This window comes from Sus scrofa, chromosome 3, assembly GCF_000003025.6.
Source record: "Sus scrofa isolate TJ Tabasco breed Duroc chromosome 3, Sscrofa11.1, whole genome shotgun sequence".
Classification (NCBI taxonomy): domain Eukaryota; kingdom Metazoa; phylum Chordata; class Mammalia; order Artiodactyla; family Suidae; genus Sus; species Sus scrofa.
The window spans coordinates 117,314,003-117,338,167 of NC_010445.4; the positions used below are offsets into that span (position 1 = coordinate 117,314,003).

General features: G+C 49.4%; 1 protein-coding gene and 1 long non-coding RNA gene across 3 annotated transcripts in view; one reads left to right on the plus strand and one right to left on the minus strand.

The window, feature by feature from the left end:
- APOB (apolipoprotein B-100) overlaps positions 1 to 2,198 on the plus strand; it is a 66,105-nt gene extending 63,907 nt beyond the window's left edge. For both annotated transcript variants that reach the window (NM_001315684.1, XM_021085692.1), the window contains 1 exon segment: positions 272 to 2,198. In NM_001315684.1, the coding sequence (NP_001302613.1) occupies positions 272 to 1,912 (1,641 nt within the window). In that variant the 3' untranslated portion in view covers positions 1,913 to 2,198.
- Positions 2,919 to 24,165, minus strand: part of LOC110260050 — a 78,684-nt gene continuing 57,437 nt past the window's right edge. Inside the window, exon 3 of the long non-coding RNA XR_002342831.1 lies at positions 2,919 to 3,211. This is a non-coding gene — a long non-coding RNA (uncharacterized LOC110260050). The remainder of the gene's footprint in view (positions 3,212 to 24,165) is intronic.

Sequence of the window (24,165 nt, forward strand, 5' to 3'; positions counted from 1 at the left end):
CAGAAAGGCTTTAATGTTAAATGTCACTGTGTAAATGCCTTACATGATTTTATCCTTTCTGGGGCATGTATTAAAGAAGAACAAACAAGAGTGGATTTGTTTAACCGTAAGACAAACACATGAACTGACACATGAAAGATAAACCGCCATCCAGAATATGAAAGATCTTCTGATCTTTACTTTTAACTGCTAATGAAGTTTTAGTATAGTATATTATGTAGTCAAGATAACTGAAAACATGTTCTTTTCATCCTTTTCCTGCTGGTTTTAGTCCTCTCCAGATAAAAAACTCAACATATTCAAAATTGAAAAAAGAGACTTGGAATCAGATGAGGACGTGCAGATCAAAGCTAACTGGGAAGAAGAAGCAGTGTCCGAACTGCTCCGCTCTCTCAAAGACAATGTGCCCAAGGCCACGGGGGCATTTTATGACTATGTCAACAAGTACCATCAGGAGTACACTGGACTCGACCTGAGAGATGCTTCTTTAAAATTGAGGAAAGGCTTGCAGAACAGTGCGGATCAGGCGTATCAAGGGGCCGTGAGGCAGATTGATGAGGTGGACAGGGGACTCCGAAAAATAGCCAGAGGTACCACTAAAACCTACCAGCAGTGGAAGGACAGAGCCCAGAGTCTATACCAGAAACTATTGGCTCAGGAGGATCAAGGTGATTTCCAAGGACTCCGGAATAAGGTGTTTGACAGCGTAATAGGAGTCACTCAGGAATACAATGTGACAGTCAAGCGTGCAGTTGACTCATTGATCAAGTCCCTTAAGTTCACCAGATTCCAGCTGCCAGGAAGAGCCAGGAACTACACTGGAGATGAGCTCTGCAACATGGTCATGACAGAGGTAGGGGAGGTACTGTCTCAGATATATTCAAAGATCCATAGTGGGTTAGAAATACTGCTTTCCTATTTCCAAGACCTGATGGAGAAATCTAAACTAAACAAGGCCCGAAAGATTAAATTTACTTTTGATTCGGTGAAGTATCAACTAACAGATGTAGTCTCAGAGTATGGGGAGCAGTTGAAATCTTTATCACAAGATGTCCAAAAGGCACTTAGTGACCTCCACTCTATCAATATTACAGAGATTCTAAGTGAACTTCAGATATTTCTAGAAGGCATTTTCCAAGAGATAGAAGAAGAACTTACACGCTTAAAGGAGAAGAAATTGGCTGATTTCATTAATGATATCCAGCAGAACATCAACACAACTTTCAACATTTATGCCCCATTGGGTTTTAGACTCCTGAAAGAAAACCTAGACTCTCCATTTGGTATGCTTAATGAATTTATTCAAAACACACTTTGGGAAGCTTCTCAAGAGTTACAGCAGCTCCATCAGTACATAAAGGCTCTTCGCAAAGAGTATTTTGATCCAAGTATGGTTGGCTGGACAGTGAAATATTATGAACTTGAAGAAAAGGTCATCAACCTGATCAAGAACCTAGTAGATGTCCTTAAAGATTTCCATTCCAAATACACTGTCAGTGCTACTGACTTCGCTTCCCAACTCTCAAGTCAAGTTGAACAATTTGTGCAGGAGGATATCCAGGAATATCTTAGCATCCTTGCTGATGCAGATGGAAAAGGGAAAGAGAAGATTGCACAGCTTTCTTCCAGGGCTCAGGAAATAATTAAAAGCTGGGCTGTCACAATGAAGGAAATCATTTCTGATTACCACCAGCAGTTCATATATAAACTACAGGATTTTTCAGACCAACTCTCTGATTACTATGAAAAATTCATTGCTGAGACTGAAAGATTGATTGACCTGTCCATTCAAAAATACCACATGTTTCTGAGATATATTATGAAGTTATTGAAAGAACTACAGTCAGACACAGTCAATGACATGAGACCCTACATAAAGGTTGCTCCGGGAGAATTTACTATCACCTTCTAATTTTTTTACAGCTATTCTCATTTATTCTTCTGCTCCAATTAAACTTTCACTTAGTAGAAAAAAATTCAGACTGTATGTATTAATATAACCATCTGCCAAATGAGCCCTGGAGCAGGCGGATGACTACAAGCAGAAGGACATATGAACTGGATCTGCACCAATCTCTGAAGGTCTCTGAACTCTGGGAAATGACTCTTTTTTTCAAGTTAAAGAACACAGGGAGCTGAGGTTTTTTTGCTAAACTTTTGGAGAGTAAAAATAAATAAATTCTTTATTGTGTATCATACTACTCAGTGTGACTTCTTCACATTGAAAGATAGTGAAATGAGGGTATTTATTCAAATATCTGACATTTCAAAACCTCTAGAAGAACACACACTGCATTGAGTGAAAGGATGAAAGAGGAAAAATAGAATTTGAAGAGGGAAATATTTTGCCACCTTAGAAAAAGTAACTGATCTCAGGGATTGTATTTGCCAAGTGAAGGTGAAAAACTATTTGCAAAGGCTTTCATGTAATTTGATCCACAGAAGCATCTCATTATGTGCCTGCTGATCCTCCTCACCCACCAGTCTGCCTTTGCCAGGCAAGGCTCTCTGGTAGGCTCTCAGATAAAGCGGAAGGCCCTTTATTTCACTGTCAGTTCAGGAGTGGAGAAGTCCTAGCTCTGAGGGCTTCATGGCAGTAGGGATTCCAGGAGGCTCCCTGCAGCTGGGCCAGGATCCATTCAAGGCAAAGGAGAGGAGGCATAAGATGTGGATTCCTCACATTTCTGGGATCAAGCATACATTTATGCTATTTTTTTTTTTTGTCTTTTTGCCTTTTCTAGGGCCACTCCTGTGGCATATGGAGATTCCCAGGCTAGGAGTCCAATGGGAGCTGTAGCTGCTGGCCTACGCCACAGCCACGCCAGATCCGAGCCATGTCTGTGACCTATACCACAGCTCACGGCAACGCCAGATCCTTAACCCACTGAGCAAGGCCACGGATGGAACCCACAACCTCATGGTTCCTAGTCAGATTCGTTAACCACTGTGCCATGACGGGAACTCCCATTTATGTTCTTGAATGTCTTTATTTCTCCGAACTTAATATCCAATAATCCTAGGTATAATCAAAACTCAAGGGAGGGTTTCCCCTGCCACATTCACTCACCCCAAACTCTGATTTTAAACACTGGCAACATGCAGTCAGAGCTTCAAGATGAGCTGTGGTGACGGAAGGCTGCAGAGAAGTTGTGCTGCCCAGCTGTCACTAATATCACTGGGAAGGTGAGCTGTAACTTTCATTTCAGTGGCACTGGAAGACAGAGAAAGCAGTGTGACCCTTGAGGAATAGCAAAGTCCTACATGAGGCCTCTTTGGAAAAGACCTACATGAGGCCTCTTTGGAAAAGACCTTTTATCCAAAAATACCTTCATTCTCCATTCTTCTCTCACAAAGCCTTCACATTCCCTTGGCCACTCTTAAAAGCATTACCCAGAAAAGAAGACACATTAGCAGTAGTCATCTGTCCGGAACTGAGCAATCGGAAAGAGTCATAGGAAGGTATAATAGGTGTTAATATACGGATCTAGTATTCAAGGAAAGTTTCTGGCTAATGAATTGAATGGATGGATGGATGGATGGATGGATGGATGGATGGATGGATGGATGAATGGATAGATGGCTGGTTGGCTGGCTGAGTAGATAGGTGGATGGATTGACAAATAGGTGAGTGAATGAACGAGTGAGTAAATGAGGGGTCAGTTCTGAGAGTGAGAGAAGGGCAAAATTAGGCCCAGGTCCTGGACCATCACATGAGTGGTTCTAGGCAGAGCTCTATGAGACTTTCCTTGATGAACAGCAAGAATCTACTGAGTTTTTAAACTGAAAGGAGGACTGGGATTATGGCTTAATTTAGAGGGGAAGGAAGAGTCTAAAGTTCCTAGTGCTCATGTGATGATATCTGTGTCTGGAGCATGAGAGGAGGAAAAACACAGACACAAATTCAAAATGATCATATAATTACTCAGTGCCCCCTGTCCAGTTCCCTGAATGGTATCCCTTATATGAGCTATATCCCTGGCTGGCTTAGGCTATCTCTATCATGCTCAATAAAGCTGAAAGAGGAGTTCCCGTCATGGCACAGTGGAAACAAATCCAACTAGGAGCCATGAGGTTTCGGGTTCAAACCCTGGCCTCACTTAGTGGGTTAAGGATCCAGTGTTGCCATGATCTGTGGTATAGGTCACAGATGAAGCTCGAATCTGGCATTGCTGTGGCTCTGGCATAGGTGGGCAGCAACAACTCTGATTAGACCCCTAGCCTGGGAACCTCCATATACTGCTGGTGCAGCCCTAAGAGGACAAAAGACAAAAATAAATAAATAAAGTTGAAAGAAGGGATCTTTGGGAGGCTTGCATTTTGCTTGCCCTCTTCCTTGGTCTTCCACTGCATATCAGAATACTCCTCTGGGTTCAGTTAATGGCTACATTCCTTACTTGCTTGTACCTTTAGGCAACTTATTTACCCTCTATGAACTTCAGTTTGCTTATTTACAGAATGAGGATAATATCTATCTTGCCTACCTTAAAAGGCATTCATAAAAATCAGTTGACATAATCAATGTTATTGAATGTTGTATAGGAACAAAGAGCCATTATTAGATGATTATTTATGGAAAGGAGAGAGAATGGAAACAAGGAGAACTGGCCAGTTTAGTGAACATTCATTAAATGCTTCAATGTGCTAAGCACAAAGGCTCTACATGGGAGACAGAGATCAGTAAGATGCAATTCCTTGATGACCGCCTGACCATCTGTTTATAAAGGGTGGAATGTTGGTCTCATGATGCATATAAACGAAGTACCATGAGGATTTATAAGGAAAGGATGAGAATCAAGAAGACTTCATGGAGAACATTGAAATGGATCTTGAAGGTACACAGACTTTGACAAAGAGAAGAACATGAGCGGAGAAAAACAGGTTGGGTAGCCGAACACAGGAAGAGTCAAGGGGAGACAGAATTGGAAAGTCAGTAGAGGCCTTGAAAACTGGAGTGAAAGGCAGTACTTCCTCAGCCGGAGAGCTTATCCAATGAAAGTTTGTGAACAGGAGGGTGATATGAGTTGTGATTTAAGAAAACTGATATGGCAGCTTCCACAAGATAAGTTGTAGTGGGATGAACCTGGATATGAAACTGGTCCAAGTAAAAGATGCTGAGTGCCTCAGCCAAATCACAGGTGCTTTGGATGGTGAGGATGGGTTGGAAATAAGTATCAAGAAGGCATAATGGACAAAGCTGGGGGCTGATTGTTTAGGACACAAGGTATGAGTACCAAAGCTATTAGAACTGAAGCTGCCTTGGTGATTCACTGGAGTCAAAAATTGGAGAGGTTGCTGGAGGGACCTAAAGAACAAGGAAGAATGACGAAAGCAGACTTCAGAGTTAGGAATTTTTCAACCTGTATAACTTGAAGAGCTGAGGGGAGTTCCCTGGTGGCCTAGAGGTTAAGGATTCAGTGTTGTCACTGCTGTGGCTCAGGTTCAATTCCTGGCCCCGGAAACTTCTGTATGCTATGAGTGAGGCCAAAAAAAAGAAAAAGACCTATGGAACATCAATAGAAACAGGAGGGATGTGTTGGGGGGTGAGATTATTAACGTGAGACGTGGACTCATAGATGGTCATGGCTGGAAAGGGGCTGAGGGAGCAAATGGTGAGTTTCAAGTTGCAGTGGTTTGTCTAAGCAGAAACATCTAGCAGGCAATTAACTGGAGAGGTGGGCTAGAGAAACAACATCCGAAGGAAGAGAAACAAAGGAGAATTTTAACCAATTGTATTGATTTTATGTCCTCACATGCACCTTTAGAAACAACAAGAAAACAAAGTTTTTCCTCTTGTACAATTAATTGGCCTATTGACCTGAGAGTGAGCCAATATGTACATGTCCTGAGAACATACTGTGAGATGACGTGGAACGTTCTACTATAAACATAACTATGCCTCCTGTAAAACAAATATCTGAAGTTTAAAACCCAAGGAGAAATGAAGTTTTAAACCCAAGTTTAAAACCCTAACCCTAACCCTAAACCCTAACCCTAACCCTAACCCTAACCCTAACCCTAACCCTAACCCTAACCCTAACCCTAACCCTAACCCTAACCCTAACCCTAACCCTAATGGCACCCCGCCCGGTTCTCTGGAACTCTGGAAGCCTGATCGAGCTCTGTGCTTTGGTTTGACTCCCAGGTCCTGCCTTAGACTTAGTGGCACTGTCCCCAGAATAAGCCTTGTAATAATTGAGTCCACTGGGAGTGGGCCCCGCCAGGTGCATTTGGAGCTCCCTCCATTCTCTTTGCTTTTCACATGAAGGCTGGTCTTTTGAGGAACCCAACTGCCCTTTATTGGTGAGATGAGCAAAGCTTCACCCAGCTTCTTATTCTAGGTCCCTCTTGTGGCTCTAATTTATGACCTAGTCCCCATTCAGTCAGAGAAGGGGCCAAGCTGGCCCTCAAACAGGGCCTGTAACATGGGAGCCAGAGTGGACAAACAGATGTTCCCTTTAAAAGTGTCTCATAACCAGAGATAAATGTGAAGAAACAGGCCCTGCCTCTTAGCTCATCTCGTCTTGCTGTTTCACATTAAGAGGTCAGTTGCAACTCCCTTCAAGCACACTCCTGCTGTGGGTGGGATGGCTGGGTGGTCACCAACAAATAACATTCCAGGGCCTCATAAAAGTTGGTGGGGTAGGTACACATTTCCAGGAGGAAAGGGCCCTGCCCTTCTCCGGTACGAAATGGCTCGTGCCTCCTCTGAGTCTGAGCAGTGCTTCAGGTCAGTGATACTCAGGACTCTCGGCACTAAGATATGACCCTGGTGTCAACTTCACCCTCCACTGGCACCACTAAGGCCAAGGACAACTCAGGCCTTGGAGGTGGCCTGGCCCGAGCTGTAGACCTATGTCCCCACCCTTGTTTCTAAGCTCTGGCTGGGCAGTAGCTGTGCAGTGTGAGCATCCAGCCACATGGAGCAGCAGCATCCACAGTTTAGACTCTAAGCTGGAGAGCAGCCTGAGGAAGGGGCAGCTCAGTCAACAGCCCAGCTCCCCAGGTCTTCCTGGCTCCTCAAGTGGACTCTCCACTCCTTCTGTTCCCTTCCATGAAGCAGGTCCAGCTCAGACTGGCTCATGGGTCCCTAGAGAGCAGAGAGGCCCAGGACAGGTCCGGAAGTCCCTTACTGGGGCTGAGCTAGGTGGGTCAGAGCTGGGGTCGTTAGAACACTCCTGGGATGACATGATGCATTGGAAGTTCATGGAAAGAACAGTAGACAGAGGACAGAGGACTGCCTGTATTCCTGCTGAGCAGAGCAAGGGGAGCCGGGGGCAGCCACCACTTCCCCCCCTCAAAAGAAGGCCTAGGCTTGGGCCAAAGTTTAGCTTCAGCATTCACAAGTTATGTAACAAGGAAAGTTACTGGATTTTTCTATTTCTCATCTTTAAAATGGGGATCACAGGAGTTCCCATCGTGGTGCAGCAGAAACGAATCCGACTAGGTACCATGAGGTTGTGGGATTGATCCCTGGCTTCGCTCAGTGGGTTAAGGATCCGGCATTGCCACGAGCTGTGGTGCAGGTGGCAGATGCAGCTCAGATCTGGCATTGCTGCAGCTGTGGTGTAGGCTGGCAGCTATACCTCTGATTAGATCCCTAGCCTGGGAACAAACCTCCACATGCCACAGGTATGGCCCTAAAAAGACAAAAGACAAAAAATAAATAAATAAAACAAAATAAATAAATAAAATAAAATGGGAATCACAAAAGAATAAGTTGAAGCACTCTGGGCAGGAATAGAGAATGGTTCCCACTTACATCAGAGGGTTGTAATGAAGGTGAAATAAAAGAATGTAAATGAAGCACCTGGCCTCCAGACAGTGGAGCAACCGATTGTACTATATTGACAGAAGTTAAAATGAAGTGAAATGACAATTACACACAACCATAAAGGGGAATTGTACCAATAAATGGAGAGAGTATGTAAGTCCTAGAAGATTAAACGCAGCATGATACCCCTTTAATAAGGTTGAAATCAACTGAAACCAGTTTATTTGCTGGAATTATACTTTTAAAGAAAAGATTCAAAATAGTTTACATCTGGTGGGGAAGGGCGGGAGAAAGGATGTATGTATTAGACTTCACCAGAGAAACAGAACCAAGATGATTAGATATGTATGTTCATAAATACATATATGAATTTATATATATTTACATGTTCATAGAGAGATATAACGGGAGATTTATTATAGGAATTGTTTAGAAAAGGGAGGCCAAAAAGTCCCACAATCTACCATCTGCCATCTGGAGAACCAGTAAAGCTAGCGGTACCTAGCTTTGCAGGACTGAGAATCTGGGGGCCAGTGGCGTAAGCCCTGGTTAGAGTCTGAAGCTCCAGGAACCAGCACCAATGTCCAAGGGCAGGAGAAGAGCGATGTCCCAGCTCAGAAAAGAACACATTCACCCTTCCTCCACTTTTTGTTCTGTCCAGGCCTCAACAGGCAGGATGGTGCCCACTTGCACGGAGGAGGGCCGCCAGTTTCACTCAGTCCACCAATTCAAATTCTGATCTCTTCTGGAAATGCCCTCCGAGACACACCCAGAAATAATGTTTACCAGCTGCCGGGGAACCCTTAGCTCAGTCAGGCTGACATGTAAAATCAACCATCACAATGGGCGAGGGCATACAGGTAGAGGTGAGTTAGGCCAAGCTTTCACTCTTCATGCTGGGTGGTGAGTTTAAGGGCATTTTTTGTTATTAATCTAAATATATTATTTTACACTATATCACAAACTTAAAGAGAAAAGAAAGGAGTTCCCGTCATGGCTCAGTGGTTAGCGAACCCGACTAGCAGCCATGAGGACGCAGGTTCAATCCCTGGCCTTGCTCAGTGGGTTAAGGATCCGGTGCTGCCATGAGCTGTGGTGTAGGTTGCAGACACAGCTTGGATTCAACATTGCTGTGGCTCTGGTGTAGGCCAGCAGCTACAGTTCCAATTCAACCCCTAGCCTGGAAACCTCCACATGCCACAAGTGCGGCCCTAAAAAGACCAAAAAAAAGACCAATAAATAAATAAATAAGTAAAAATAAAGAGAAAAGAAAAATCTCCAAGTGCCTGGCATATATTAAATACTTAATTTGTGGCTCCCCTTCTTATGGCATCATCCTGGGATTTTATGGAGGATAAACTCCTCCCTTTCAAGAGAAATTTATATCTTCAGTAGCTATTCATTAAAACCCTTCTCTAGGCCAGGCACTCTCCTAAGCATTCAGGGCACAGAAATGAACAAGGCTCTGAAGTGGGAGGCCGGGGAAGACCCAGATACGAAGGACTCACAGGAACCCTGGGGTCCCAGGGGCCGGTGGGGGCATGGAGAGAGGAAGGGAAACTAGCTGTGGGGGTCCAGAGAGAGTCACTTTGCCTTTTCATCCTCAGTTTCTTTATCTGCAAAATGGGACTATAATAGTCATGCACTCCAGATGAACTAAATTAGTCTGGGTTCCCCTGTGCTGTCTAAACTTTCTTATTTCTTATCTCTATGTTTGGCTCTTTTTAATTCTCTCTAGGAAAATCTTTCAAGGTCCAGAAAAAAACTGGCTTTTACATATACATGGCCAATAAGCACATGAAAAGATGCTCAACATCACTAATTATTAGAGAAATGCAAATCGAACTTTCCGGGTGACCTACTGCATAACAACGGGGTACTGTCACTGCTACAGCTCTGGTTCAATCCTTAGCCCTGGAACTTCTGCATGATGTGGTCACAGCCAACCAATTGTAGAAAAAAACAAAAACACTGCAATAACGTATCACCTGACACTTGTCCGAGAGGTCATCAATAAAAGTCTACAAATTATAAATGCTTGAGAGGGTGTGGAGAAAGGGGAACCCTCCTACACTGTTGGTAGGAATATAAATTGGTATGACCACCTTGCAGAACAGTATGGAGGTTCCTTAAAAACCTAAAAATAGAGTTGCCATGTGATCCAGCAATCCCACTCTTGGGCATATACCAGGACAAAACTGTGATTTAAAAAGATACATGCACCCCTATGTTCATTGCAGCGCTATTCACAATAGCCAAGACGTGGAAACAACCTAAATGCCCATCAACAAATGAATGGATTAAGAAGATATGATATCTCACATCCTCTTCATATATATGTATACATAATATAGATGTAGATATACATAGATACATGTACATCTTCACATATCTCTTTCTCACACACACACACGCTCATGCACATGCCATGGAATATTACTTTAAAAAAGAATGAAATAATACTATTTGCAGCTATATGGACCTAGAGATTATCATACAAAGCAAAGTAAGTCAGAGAAAGACAAATACCATATGATATCACTTATATTTGGAATCTAAAATATGACACAAATGAACTTATGTATGAAACAGAAACATACTCACAGACATAGAGAACAGACTTGGGGTTTCCAAGGTGGGGCAGGGGCCAGGAAGGGACTGGGAGTTTGGGATTAGCAGGTGCAAATGATTGTATGTAGAATGGATAAACAACAAGGCCCTATTGCATAGCACAGGGAACGATATTTAATAGCCTGTAATAAACCATAATGGAAATGAATAGGAATAAAGAACAAAACGGCACGTGGTCCTTGAAACGCCCTCTGATCACCTCTGATGCACACCCAGGCTGCATGCTTGCATTGACCTCCTTTCCCTCACTGACCCATGTCACTGCTCCAAACCAAACTCTGAAATCAGCTAGGCCTGTGCAGTGGGCTTCCACTAAGACCTTGTCAGTTCATGTCTATGCATCTGGGTAGTTAAAAGTCCCAGCCCCTTTTGAAGTTCCTCTGAGTTTGCTGAAAGGATTCCCTCCTATGAACTCCTCTAAAACAACCCACCCACAGTGCTGTGGGCTGTTTGTTGACTGCCTGACTGACCATTGCACTGAAGTGGTACTTGCAGGCTTCCTGTCATGAAAAAGTTTGGATGGAGGGAGGAGGCAGTTGAAAACCACAAGCCTGACATTGTCCCTTTGGAAAGAGACTATCCATGTCCTCCAAGGAAGCTGAGCTGCCAGGGGCTGCTCAGTGTGGTGGGGAGGTGAAGCATCTCTTCTTCATTCCACACCTGCTTCCGGCCTTGGAACTGACCATGCCCATCCTCCAAGAACAGGCCTCCGCCCCCTACCCCTCAACCGCCTTCCAGCCTGCCTGCTGCCTTCCCAGCCTCCACCCAGCCCCCTCTACTTCCTCTGCCCCAGGCTGACTCGGTGTGTTTTCTTTAATCAGGCCAGTCCACGTGGTCCATTTTTAGTGGCTTTTCCCACTGTACCTCCTTTCTCTGATGTCTTGGATCACTTCCTCTGCCTGCTTTATCACCCTGACCTCAGGTCAGGGGTCTTAACACCACGAGCAATGGATAATGGAAGGCCGCCTTCACCGGCTGGGGCTTGGTACTTTGGACTACTTCCTTCCTTTCTCTCTGGGTCCTTGAGCCCATGACAGATTCTAAGGTTTTACCCTGTCACCTTTTCCTCCCCAGCCCTGGTACTCTGCCTCCCCATCCACAGCTCCCCTAGGCATGCAGGACTGACTCTTGTTCTACGACAGGTACAGATGCAAACTGGGAGTGCAGCTCTCCATAGGCGGCAAACCATGGAGCCAGGATGGAAGGCACATAAACCCCAACCCCCCAATAATGCCAGAGGCAGAGAAAAAATCCAAACATGGCTGCACCAACCCCAACTCCTCTCTCCTTTCCAAGGGCCACTCAGCTTCTCCAGGCTCCCCATGGGGCCGCCACGTCCTGGGAAACTCCAGAGGAAATCTGGCCTCCCAGGAGTTCTCCATGCAGCCTCTGGGGCAGTCTTGGTCTCCGAGGAGGGCCTCTTCCTGGAAGAGTTCCTCCACAGCAGTCAGGAGGCCTGGATCTGACTCCATCGCTGCTGCTGACCTGACTGCCTCTATGAACCTGAACGGGTTACCAGCCCTCTCTCCTGATGGTCCTCCCAGACTGACAGCCTGTAGGGTGAAGGGGACTCCAGTGTGCCCCACTTGAAGCACATCCAGTGTACACAGAATACAAGCCTAAAACGCACTATGCAACCCAGTGTTGCCTGCCTGGATGTGCCCGCATCACCCAGCATCCAAGGCCTTCCTCCTCTTTAACGTCTCCAGCAACCCACCGTACTCCCGTCCACGTGTCCCCAAGGTCGCCGACACATGGCTGGCCTATGGGCTATGTGCTGCCCTCTCGCTAGGGCTCTCTCCCCCTCCCCTTCGGTATTCCTAGCCCCTCAAACCCTTCTAACCCGCCCAACAGAGGAAGGCAGAAGAACTTGACTCTGCTGCGGTTATGTCTGGAGAGGCAGTGGGGCCTCCCTTTTATGACCCAAAGGCCCACGGGTCTATTTTCCTTTAAGGAAAACAAGCAGTCTTCTTATACCAGGAAACATTTTGCCTTCCTTTTAGACCAACACGCTCCAACCGCAGCCAGCTTTGAAGCTTTTTTTTTTTTTCTTTCATCTTTCACAAATAAAATGGGGCAATGATTTCTCCTACCATGCTTTTAAAAGAATGTGTCCATCAAAGTGTCTTCACACGGTTTTCCCAGGACCCGGTGGATGGTAAAGAGAAGCCCCGAGCACTTCCCTTCTCCCAAGAGGGCGGGGTGAGAATCCTGCACAGGGGACATGTAGCCGAGCCTTGGGTTTTGTTGTGAGGGATGGGTCCTGTAGAGGTGGGTTCCTGAAGGAACATTCTGTGCACAGGGCCACGCTTCCCCAGAGCACGGAACCCTCCGCTGCCGGGTTCTGACCCAGGAACCGGCCTGGCTCCCCCGACCCCCAGCCCAGCATAGGCGGGCTCTCGGCACCGTCTTGACTCCTGCAGAAACTCTCTCTTGTTGGTCAGAACACACGCTTCCCGTCAGCTTTTATTTCTGTGAGGGCTTGCTTACGAGCAGGGCATTCTGTTCTTGGAATTTCTTGTTAAAATATTTCATTTAATTAAGTTTTTACAACCAGCTCTGCTTTGTGTCTGTCAGAAGGTAGGGGCCAGGGCCGCCCTCTCCTCAGCTCTCTGGGAGGCCGGGTCACAGAGACTCTGGGGGCCTGGGGGCCACCTCTCTAGCTCTCCAGACGTGCTGCCACCAAAGCTGGGATTTTGTCAACAGGTGGACACCCACAACAGGCCCCACGGAGATCTTGGTGCCACCAGCAGGGTTGCCTGAGCACTCCCGGTAGAAATCTCTCTTGGCCCAGGAACCGCCCGGTCTGAGCTGCAAACAGTGCAGAGCAAGCACCATAGATGCTCGTCACTGCGTCTTAGCAGCCCCCAAACTCTAAACAAGACCTGCACCTGTGCCCTTCCTTCTCAAGACCCCCCTGTGCCCACTCCTCTGGCCTGTTCCAGCCTTGCTCAACTCCTCCCCTGGGGCCTGCCCCAAGTCCCTTGGTCAGAAGTGCCTCTCTCCTCCACCCCACTGCTGCAAGGGCCCCAGCTCAGGGCCCTGCTGGAGCCTCGGCGCATGCTGGACTCAACATGCCTTTCCTCTTCCCACTGGGCAGGATCTGTGGGCAGGAAGGCGGCAGAAGGTTTCAAAAGGTTATAGACCAAGGACAGCTAACAGGCTGAACACCAAGTCACTTAGGTCAAGAGGGAGGGGATGGGCCCAGGTGAGCAGGTGGGTTTGTGCAGGGATGTGGCTGCACCAAGCCGCCCCCCCCCCCCCCGCCCGCCCAGGACGCTTGGTTAACTCTCTTCACATAACAAACAAAACGGCACTTCTCCGTTCGTCTCCATTGTTCCCTGGCCAAGCTTCCCTGGTGTTTCTGGAAGCAGGACCCAGGCTGAGGGGGCAGAGCACATGGGCCAACCTGGGCCCTTCCCAGCTAAGGCCCGTCTCGGCCGAGGTTCTGCTCGCAAGGGCTCCTTCCCTTCTCCTGACCCAGCCTGTACCTGCCCTAAGGGAACCACCGTGGCCCCTGGATAATTCCAGGCTCCTGGCGGCGTTGCTAAGAGCCCGGCTGCCACCTGTCAGGAATCTGCAGTCCGGGATGTGGCAGAATGCGCTGTTTTCCCACACTCGTATTTTAAAAGGTTACAGACCATGTGTGCGTAACAGGCAGAACATTAGGTCACTTGTCTCACTTAGAACAATAATCCGTTTTGCTAGGGGTCAGGTTGACACAAAGAATCTGTCCAGACCAGGTCTCTGGATGGGACTTAGCCCTCCCCTCAAACTAATGAAATTTTCAACTTGTGGGTACTTGAGTTAATAAAGTGTGCCACACATCTGCTCGGGCCGCTGGCAGAAGAAAGCCCTGGGGTTCAATTTTGAGATCACTGACATAATGTTTGAGTGGCCTCCCGCTGGCGCCCGGCAGGACACCAAATTAAGGAAAGCCGCACAATGAATGTGTGAGAAAAAACATTAGTGTATAAACACAGAGGCCAAGGCTCCCGAGGGGAGGGTGAGCGAGGGGAGGCCACGGAATTACAGAGAGAGGGTCGCTGGGGGCTACCGCTGGGATTTCATGCCCCTGGCCTACAGGTAATGAATGATTTTAAAGGAAATTGGCACCAACATGATCTTAGGTCAAAAAGATGAAAAGAGGAGAGGGCGTGTTTTCTCTGGCTGTTGAATTAGTGCACAGGTATGATGTGAGCGGTTCTGAACAAAACAGAAAGCTGGAGGTGAGACTACAGAGCAGCCCCAAGGCCCGCCACCCCTGAGAGTCCAGCCACCCCGCGCCCAGGTCAACTCCTGGCTGGGGCGGGGGCAGTGGGTTTGCCTGAGGCCCGCTTGCTCGGGGGCAGGAGGAAGGGCTGCCGCCCACTGGGACAGGGCCTCTCCACTGGCTTTCCCAGCTGCCCACAGAGAGAAAGTCAAACAAAAAATTCTTCAGGAGATGTAAATCCCAGGCATCCCCTTCCAGATTCACAGTCCCTGGGGAGGACAGGGAGGCGGGGGGCCTGGGTTTCTGTCACCTTCCCTTAGGGATGAAGGAGAGGCCTTCCTACTTCCAGGCCCTAGGAAATGCCGCTGTGTTAGCTCTGAGGTCCAAGGCTGGGCCAAGGGGGTCCCCGGCCCAGAAACCCGTGAGGAGGTCCCCGGTCAGGGCTGAGGCCCCTGGTCAGGGCTGAGGCCTCCGGCCGACAGGGCCCTGCACCTCCCCCAGTCCTGCTGCTGACATGGCGCGAGAGGGAAGGGTGCAGAGGGCTCCGGGGGCCCCCGGCCAGGGACCTTGGAGGAGAATGCAGCACCACCAGATCCAGCTGCCTCCAGACTCGAATCCAGAGCTCCTGCGGTCCAGCCTTCTGCTCTGCTGGAGCACCAAGGCCAGCTGCGGAACCACCTGGGTACTTGTCCTTAGTTCCTTTGTTCTGCAAGTGCTGACCATGTGTTTTGGGCCTGGCCCACAGGGCACAGAGGGCTGGGGTGAGGCCAGCACACAAGGATGCGTAAAGGACCCTCATGGGGGGCTCTGTGGCCCCACACCACGAGGCAGGGCTCAGCCCTCTGGACCCAGGAGGAAAAGGCCTCAGCAAATGTGGCCCCAGGGCTTCCCCAGCAGCCCCTGCCCTCCCACGCCTTTTCCAGTGACATGTAACATGTGTCTGCTCACCCCATTGCCACAAAGCTCCCAGACTCCTTCTCTTCTGGAGAGCCTTCTCTGACCCGGTGCTGCAACCCTCAGGGCCCCGACTCTGCTGTGAGCCTTCCGGCCCCTCTCCTCCTGGTCCTGTGGCCTGTGCGGGCCCTGGGTGAGTTTCACGCATCTCATCCCGCCCTATCTGGGCCTCGTGCGCCCAGGCTCCTGGCAGGGACACAGCGAAACCTTTAAGATCAACCCTGGGGCCAAGCTACACAGCCTCAGGTGTTCTGGGAGCCGACCCTTCAAGGCAAGGCCCACTCCCTTCCTCAGAGGGAACCCAGCAAGTGAGGGAAGAGAGGCAGGGCAAGGTGGGGCTGTCCCCACAAGGGGCCACGCCGTGGTTCCCAATGCTCCCCGAAGGCTCTCCAGGCAACCACGTGTGGCTGCAGCCCAAGCCACCCAGCCCCGCGCCACGCTCCAGGGCTTCCTGCGCAGAAAAAATGCCCCTGCTTCCAGCTTCCCGACATCCAGCCCAGGCCTCCCTCAGGGGAAAGACGGGGCTTTGTCCTCCGCTCCCATCCTCCAAGAGAGGACATAGAACGGACTCCAGGGCCTGGCCACCTGGATCCAATTCCAGTTCCCTCGTGTGCCAGGGCTGTGGCCTTTTGAGATCCCTGGGCTGCTCTGTATTTGCATTTCCTCAAATGTAAAATGGTAATAATAATTGTTCCTACCTCCAAGGGTTCTTCTGAAAATTACAGGCATTAATGCGTGTCAATCTCTTGGAGCGGTAACTGACTCGATACGAATGCTACAGAAGTACTTGCTGCTTTTGTCATCTGGTGACTTCAGAAACCCACCATTCCCTATGAACCAAATGAACCCCTCCAGAGCCATCAGCCTCTACCTCCTTTGCCAGCCCCAAAGGAGCAGTACATTTCTGTAACACTGGCATCTAGGAGGCCCCGTCATGACTGAGTTCCTGCCTCAGCCTCTACCTTAAAGGCAGCATCCATGCAGACCTTACAACACAAGAGGATATTTCTCAGGTGGTGGGGCCGGGCCGCCAAGCCAGTTTAGCCAGGCCGCTGCTGCATCCAGCAGAGAAGGGGCTCCGTGATACACTCTCCCCCTCACCCCCAAGTGACCAGGGGACCAGGTTCCAGGCAGCTGCTGCCACAACAGATGTTCAAAGGACAAGAGTAAGCTATCAAAAGCAGCAACTGACAAGCTGGTTGGTGGTAATGAAAGACGTATGTGGCACCGATGCCTCACAAAGGTCAGCTGTGGTCACAAAGTTCACAGGTCACCAAACCCAGGACTCAGCAAAATGAAGAAGCTATCCCAGCTGAAGGATGCTGGCCTTCTCCCGCCTCGGTGGGGCCCTCAGAAGGGCAGTCCATTGCTACGTTTCTCCAGCCCCCAGGCCCTATCTGTGCAGTGGAAGGGTTGAACTCGGTAATTTCTAAAGGCCTTTGGGTAGATAGACTGGGGAGGGGTCCCGTTACCATTGTCCTCATCAGGAATAATAATAACGGAGTCGTCTATCAATTCCTTCCTAAAGGGGAGACAGCACTCGCGGTATTAGAACAAACACATAGCAGCCCACGGTGGGCTTTATTTCACAGGTAGGGAAAGTGAGGCTCTGAGGTTGAGTAGCTATAATTTTACAACTGGGAGTTCCCGTCGTGGCGCAGTGGTTAACGAATCCGACTAGGAACCATGAGGTTGCGGGTTCGGTCCCTGCCCTTGCTCAGTGGGTTAACGATCTGGCGTTGCCGTGAGCTGTGGTGTAGGTTGCAGACGCGGCTCAGATCCTGCATTGCTGTGGCTCTGGCGTAGGCCAGTGGCTACAGCTCCGATTCAACCCCTTGCCTGGGAACCTCCATATGCCGCGGGAGCGGCCCAAAGAAATAGCAAAAAGACAAAAAAAAAAAAAAAAAAAAAATTTACAACTGATACAGAGAAAACCAGCCTTAAACTCCAGATCTGTGTAATGCACAAAACCATACCTGGAAGCATGTACTGTGCCACTTTTAAATGATGACACTGGTAATTTTAACAACCTCCCCATCATGCCAGGCCCACTGTATGGGTTCACCTCATTTCATCTTCACACCAACCTCACAGAAAGGTGGGTGTGATCATCCCAGCGTTACAGGTGGATGAAGTTACTTCCCCGGAGTCAAGACAGTACCCTTTCTAACATGTAAACCCAACTCGGTCACCCTGCTGAAAATCTAACTCACCTTAGCCAGAATCTATTTTCATTATTACTCCCCCATTTATTTTTGATGACAGAACTATGTTCTTCCCATGAGCACGAGGAAGGCCATAGCCGCTCTTAAAACACTGAAATATATCAAATCAGTTGGCACCTCTTCAAGCACCTCCCGCCCCTCCCCACATCAGGCTAGTCCCTTCTAGGGGACCCACTGGGCCTCCCTGTGACTCCTAGCCACTGCCCTGCTACTGACAGGGTCCATTCTGATTGGCCAGTGCCTGTGCTAGGCTAAGTGTCACCCTCTTGGTGACAGTAACCAAGTATATACACAAGCATGTAGGCACACCTGTGACACTGACCAGGCCTTCTGCATTTGTGCACACAGGACACAGGAATGCAGAAGTGCCTATGTTAAAAATTAAACATACTGAGGGGGTTCTCACGCCTTATTAGCCCCAAATCGAAACCTAAGAACAACCAATCCCAATCAGCCAACTAGGCTCTCCAAATAAGGCCACCACTTCAGCTGTAGCCATTCAAATCATTTCCTCGCTTTAATTCTGCCCCTTCTCTTACCCTCCACCCCCGTTCTCTCAGAAGAGCACTCCTGACCACTTCCGGTTTGGTACTGACCGATTCAAATCCATTTTGCTCCCACAAACTCTTAAAGTCTAAGACGCCTCCACTTATCTTTTAACACCTCTGTGCAGACACCAGGCTCACACACAGAGACACACACATCCTCATGAACATCTGCCTGCACACATGCACACACAAACAAACACATACCCCAGGTCCATCCTCCCTCTTGGTGCCTGAGATGCCCTATCCCACACTCGCTGCCCCCCTCTGCTTCTGAAACTCTCTCTGTCCTGTTCCATGGTGTGTTCAGCTGCTTCCTTAAAGCCTAGGGCTGCGCCATCTCACACAGAAGCAGAGAGGGGCTCCATGGCCATAGTCAAATGGCTGGTCCTCGAGAAGGGCAGTGGGGCGACAGCAAGGTTTTCGCCAACCTGGCCTGGAGTCCCCAGCAGACACCAGCGTCCTGCTTGTTAGATGCCAGCTGTACTAGAAGAGAAACCGCCCAATCACAGGCAGGCAGGTGTGACTGCCCGCAGCTTCCAGGCGCCTGGTGCATCCCCACGTTCAGCCTCTTATCAGAGAGTAGACGAAAGGTTTCGGCTCTGCCAGCGCCAGGTGAGCCCCAGCTCAGCACCAGCCAGGGGGCTGGGTGAGGGCATTGCTTGCTCAGCCCACTACTCCCCATGAGGTGCAGTGCCTGGAGCACCTGGAGAACCCCAACACGAGTGTGTCCCAGCACTTTGCTCACACGTGAGCTCTTGTGCAGGTCAGCCCACACCCCCTGGGCTGAGCACAAGTCCAGGACCCCTCACCTCCCAGCCAGTGTCACCGGGTCCTGAGACAGGTCCAGAAGTAGAGATGGGCTCGACCCTTCATTCAGCATGACTGGGCACCTGCCGTGTCCCGGATGCTCTTCTAGGAGGAGCAAAACAACCACAATCTCCCCACCCTGCTGAGTGGCTCTGCCCGCAGAGTTGTCCCCCTTCCTGCAAGAACTTGTCACCTGCTGTCCTCTGGCTCCTTCTTTTGAGGCCACAAACCCCACTTCTGGTTCACGAGGGGTTTGGGTCTCAGAACCTCTTACATCTCTACCAGCTTGGACTTTCACCGGGGTAACTCCCAGAGATGTCTATTGTCTCACGGCCAGGAGAGCAGCTGAGCCTCCGAGGAAAGGCCTGGAATACTGTATCATCTCTGCTGGAGAAAGCACTCCCTCCCAGCACCGCCCCAAGCTTGCCCTTCTCCAGGGAGTGTCTCTCACTTGAGTACGATGTCCCGGAAACAGACCCCCTCCCACCCAAGGAACCCTATCACCGCTGGGGAAATGCACTTCCAGCCACACACGTGCTGTCTCTGTTTCACTCCACGGAAAGGGGCCCCTGGGAATTTCAGAGGTGACACTGATGCATGTGATGAACGCACACGGCCTCACTGCCAAGACCAACAGGACTGTCGAGAGGGCCTTCCAGCTGAGTTTTTGGGCTCCAAGTGTTGTTCACCAGAGCTGTGGCCACTGGACGAAGCCCCTCTCCATTGGGACCTCCTGCCAGCCTGGAGGAGCCCTGCACCCCTCCCTGCATTCCAAGAACACGTCTCTAACGTCTTCACCCCCAGCAAAGGATCCAGCAGAGTCCTGACCCCCCAAACACACTGCTTGGGTCAGCCTCCAGCAGAATCAGCTCAACAAAGGCAAGGTCTCTGTTTCGAACCCTTTCCTGGACCCCCGTGTTCCTCCCCCACCCCACCAGCCATCACCTCTTTACTGTGCCACCTTGCCCCAGATCAACATCAGCAGAAGGGGACAGGACGGGGAGCCAGTCCCCTGCACTGCTGCTGCCTCCACCGAGTTGACTTGACTCATCCCTACTGCTCACCTCATCCTCCCTGAGCACCTGCACTGCTCTGGGCTGTGCCTCACCCAGGGACACTGATATTTTATCCACAACCCAGAGATTCAGGGTAAGGCCACCTGTTGGCTCCAAACCCACTTTCAAAATTGAGTTCAAGTTCAAAATGAGCCTAAAATGCTCAGGCCAAGATGAGAATTTCCAGAGCAGGGCCCGGGCCATGGGTGTTAGGCTGACTGTGTACATTCCTCACTGGGTGGAGGGCTAGTGTGGACCAGACCTGGAGCTACTCCTAGAACCACAAGTCCTTCCCAGAGTGGGGGTCTTCGCCCCCAACCTCCTCACCCAACCTTGCAATTCAGGGGGCTCTCTGAGACCTGGACGGCAGTCCCTGGACACAAGAGCACTCAGGCGTGGCCAGCGAGAGGAAGCCTCACTGTACAGCCTGCTGAGGAGGACAAGGATGGGAAAGGCAAGAACAAAATAGTGCTTTGCATCTCCCTGGTAATAGACACCATTCCCTTGGTTACCTCCCAACCCCAGAAAACATACTTATTAAAATCCAGCCCACTCAATAACATCCAGTGTCTGCAAAACATAAAGTGTGCCCATTGACATGACAGCTAGGTCAGGCCTGAACTTTCTACTCTCTGATCCCGAAGCCCAGAACGAACTGGTCTCTTGGCTCCTGTTCTCTAATGAGTAACAAGAGTCACGTTGTTTTGGTTGGGTTGGGTTGGGGGTTTTGTCTGTCTCTTAAGCCTCTCACTGTGTTGTATTTGTACCACATGAAGGAAGCCCTAGCCAAGAAGACAAATATCGCTGCGCCTGTGAGAACGCGGGTCTGTAGGAAATCTGCAGGTCTGAATGTGCCCCACCATTTCCTACGAGCAGCTGGCATGGCTTCCTTTCTCTTCCCAGGCTGATGGCTCTGGCTCTTTCTGTGGCTCTCTACACATCAGGATCTGCCTGCTTCCACCTTTTCATTCGATGATGTCTTCCAGTGTCCGGACAATACCTTTGGGGAGGATGAAAAAGTCATAGCACCACCAAACATATCAGATGTCTGGGGAATTTGAGAAAATGCCCACCTGGCAAATAGAAGGGTATCAGCAAGTAATGGAACCAGGAACTGGGCAGGAGTTCTCCTTCCAGTCCTACTTCTGCCCCCAACTTCCCATGAAACCTTAGGAAACTCCTTTCAGCCTTCTGTTCCCTTAGTTTCTCCAGAGGGAGGCTGAAAGGCAGGGGATCTCTGTGGGGCCTGGAGAGCTTTCCCCTGCAGGAAGATGCTGGGGCAGCGGGAGCCCAATTAGCTGAGGAGGCTGTTGTGCTGGCTGACAGGTGAGGCCAGAGCCCTTCTCCTGGGCCCTAGGAACCATGCAAGCAAGCAGTCAGGTTCCCAGACTCACACGAAGAGGAGGGAGATTTGAGGTTGGAGGGCCCGGTCAGGGGGCCTCTCTCAGCTGCGGGGTACACAGCAGGCTTCTGAGACACTACATGTGGCTGAGTCCCCAGGACAGCAACTCAAGCCACATGTGGGTGTTTGTGCTTCTCACTGAGGGGAGCTGGTTGACATGGTCCAGCTCCCTGAGGGCTGGCTTCTACCAGGCTGGGGTCCAGCCAACCAGCCCTGAGGCAGCTTATTCTAATGACTTTGAGTGAGTCTTATGGGCTTTTGGCTCAAGAAGACCTTCCATCACCATGACCTCTCTGAGAGTGAAAATGGATGGCAATCCCTGTGTTCCAGAATCCCCACGGTCTGTCTGTGAGATGCCAACACTGTGACAACCACACGCTCCTCCTGGCCTTCTCTCTGCCCTGGAAAACAAGGCTGGTGGTGTGTTTGAGAACCCAGCCATGGGACTTCGGGCTCCAGAAAGCTGGCAGAAGGGCCAGCAGGGCAGCAGGGGCGTGCTCACCTACCCTGATTAGGATACAAACTAAACCTTCCTAACCCTCCCTTTGGTCCCTTTGCCCCAAGTGAAATCTGGGCCATGAGGATTCAAAATGTGCTTCACAGGATCCCAGAGCCCAGCTCCTTCTTAAACATTTCCATACTTATTTGGGCACAATCAGAATTTTTTAATCATCTTCCTGCACATCAATGTATGGGGACAGATCATTTCCAGATGTGATTCAACACACAGGGGGAAAAAAAGCACACTCATTGATGAACAAATGATTTCTGGATGGAGAATACATGTGACTAGCAATCCCCAGCTGCAACTTGCATCAGAAGCCAGACAGGTCCTGGTCTAGTCTACCTCTTTTCAGCGGCTCAAGATGCAACTGTTCTGACCAAACAGGAGCTGGACAAAGAGCTTTTACCAGATTCTCTCTCCCATTTTTGTTGATTTCTCACAGCTCCCAAGCTCTGAGCCATGGGCAAGAGCAAATGACCAAGAAGGAAGAATTCAGAGCTGCCCATCAAGACAGCTTTCTAGTCCATCCTCTATAACAAACTGCCTCTGAGCCTCGGGAAGACACTGTCCTTGTCTGTTTTCATTTCTCATTTCAATCTCATTCCTAAATCACTGGTCTCTGATTAGCCTACACTCTATGTGCCCCTTGTCCACAGCAGACATTGCTAATCGATGATCGTGCACTTTCCCGAAGACCCTTCCCTTGGGGCACTAGGCACCCACTAAAAACCCGCTCCTGCTTCAGAGTCGGGCATGACTTGCCTTCCTGGGCCTGAGCTGGCAAGTCAGCAGAAGAGGCAAATCCAGGCACACTTGCCACAGAAGGCAGCAGGAAAGCAACGCCTCCAGGGGGAACGCCAGATTCCAGAGAGGACAGAATTTGGGCTTGATGTTTGGGCTCTGATGTAGAAACTCACCGGTTTAAAGAGGGATGTGCCTGTCCTAGAAAGAAAACAAGGATCCTGAGAATTGGAGAGACTGCCCCACTGCCAGTCAAAACCACTAGAATAGCTTCAGTTCTGACCAGACTTAGCACCAGCAGCTGATGCCTGTGCCCTGGTGACCTATTCTGCTGCTTTTCTTGGCCTTTCAGAGCCCCTGCAGTTCCCCTAGATGTCCCACATTCCATCAGTTAATTGGTTTGTTCCTAAATTCTGTGCATACCAGATATCACGTGACACTCGCATTGTTCCCAACCCACTTTCAAAGAGTATCGATTCCTTCAATGACCGCAAGTGATTCTCAGTTCCTGCGTGTTTCCCGGGGCCACTGGAAGGGCAGATGCGCCTATCAAAAAGGAAACTGTCGGCATCTTGGGCTGCAACCAAGCCACAACTTAATTTCCTCTTCTGGCTGCACTTCTTGAGAAGGAAATACGAAAAATGGGGCTGGAGTGACTTTGTCTGAGATAAACAGGCCACACTCTGTAGCTGGACAAACAAGGTGCTTGGCTGGAAATTAGATGTTCTTTGGCTGGCATCCCCAAAACGTGACAGATTCTTCCCAGATGATATTTAAGGCATGCAGTGAGCTTTCCCTGCTTCAATGCACCACCTACACCAGACTTTAAAAACCAGGCAGAGTGCAAATGTAGCACCAGCAATGCTGACACTAATAAAGCTGATGCTTTTCAAATACATCTTAGGTAGTAGTTAGTAAGAGAAGCGTTTTGCCTGCTTTTTCTCATTTAATCCTCACTGCAACCCTCTGAAGTTTGATATTATTATTATTTCCTATTTAACAAATGAGGAAACTGAGGCTCAGTGGCGTTAAGACACAGCTAAGAAGTGATGCAGCAGGGATGTGAACCAAAGCCTAATTCTAGCTTAATTGCTTTAAGTGGTATCTTAAAGGCTGGAGGCACTGCCTATGGACTCTGACTGCTTCATGCCCAGAGGGTCCCAGAAGCTTGTCACCATGACAACGTGCACTTATTTGGGCCACAGAGATCCTAAGATCCTCAGCAAATCAGAACTCCTTTTTGCCCTCCTTCTAGGAAGTTTGGGAGCCTTGCTCTGCAAGTGGAGCCTCTTGCTGGCCAGGAGAGCTGAGTG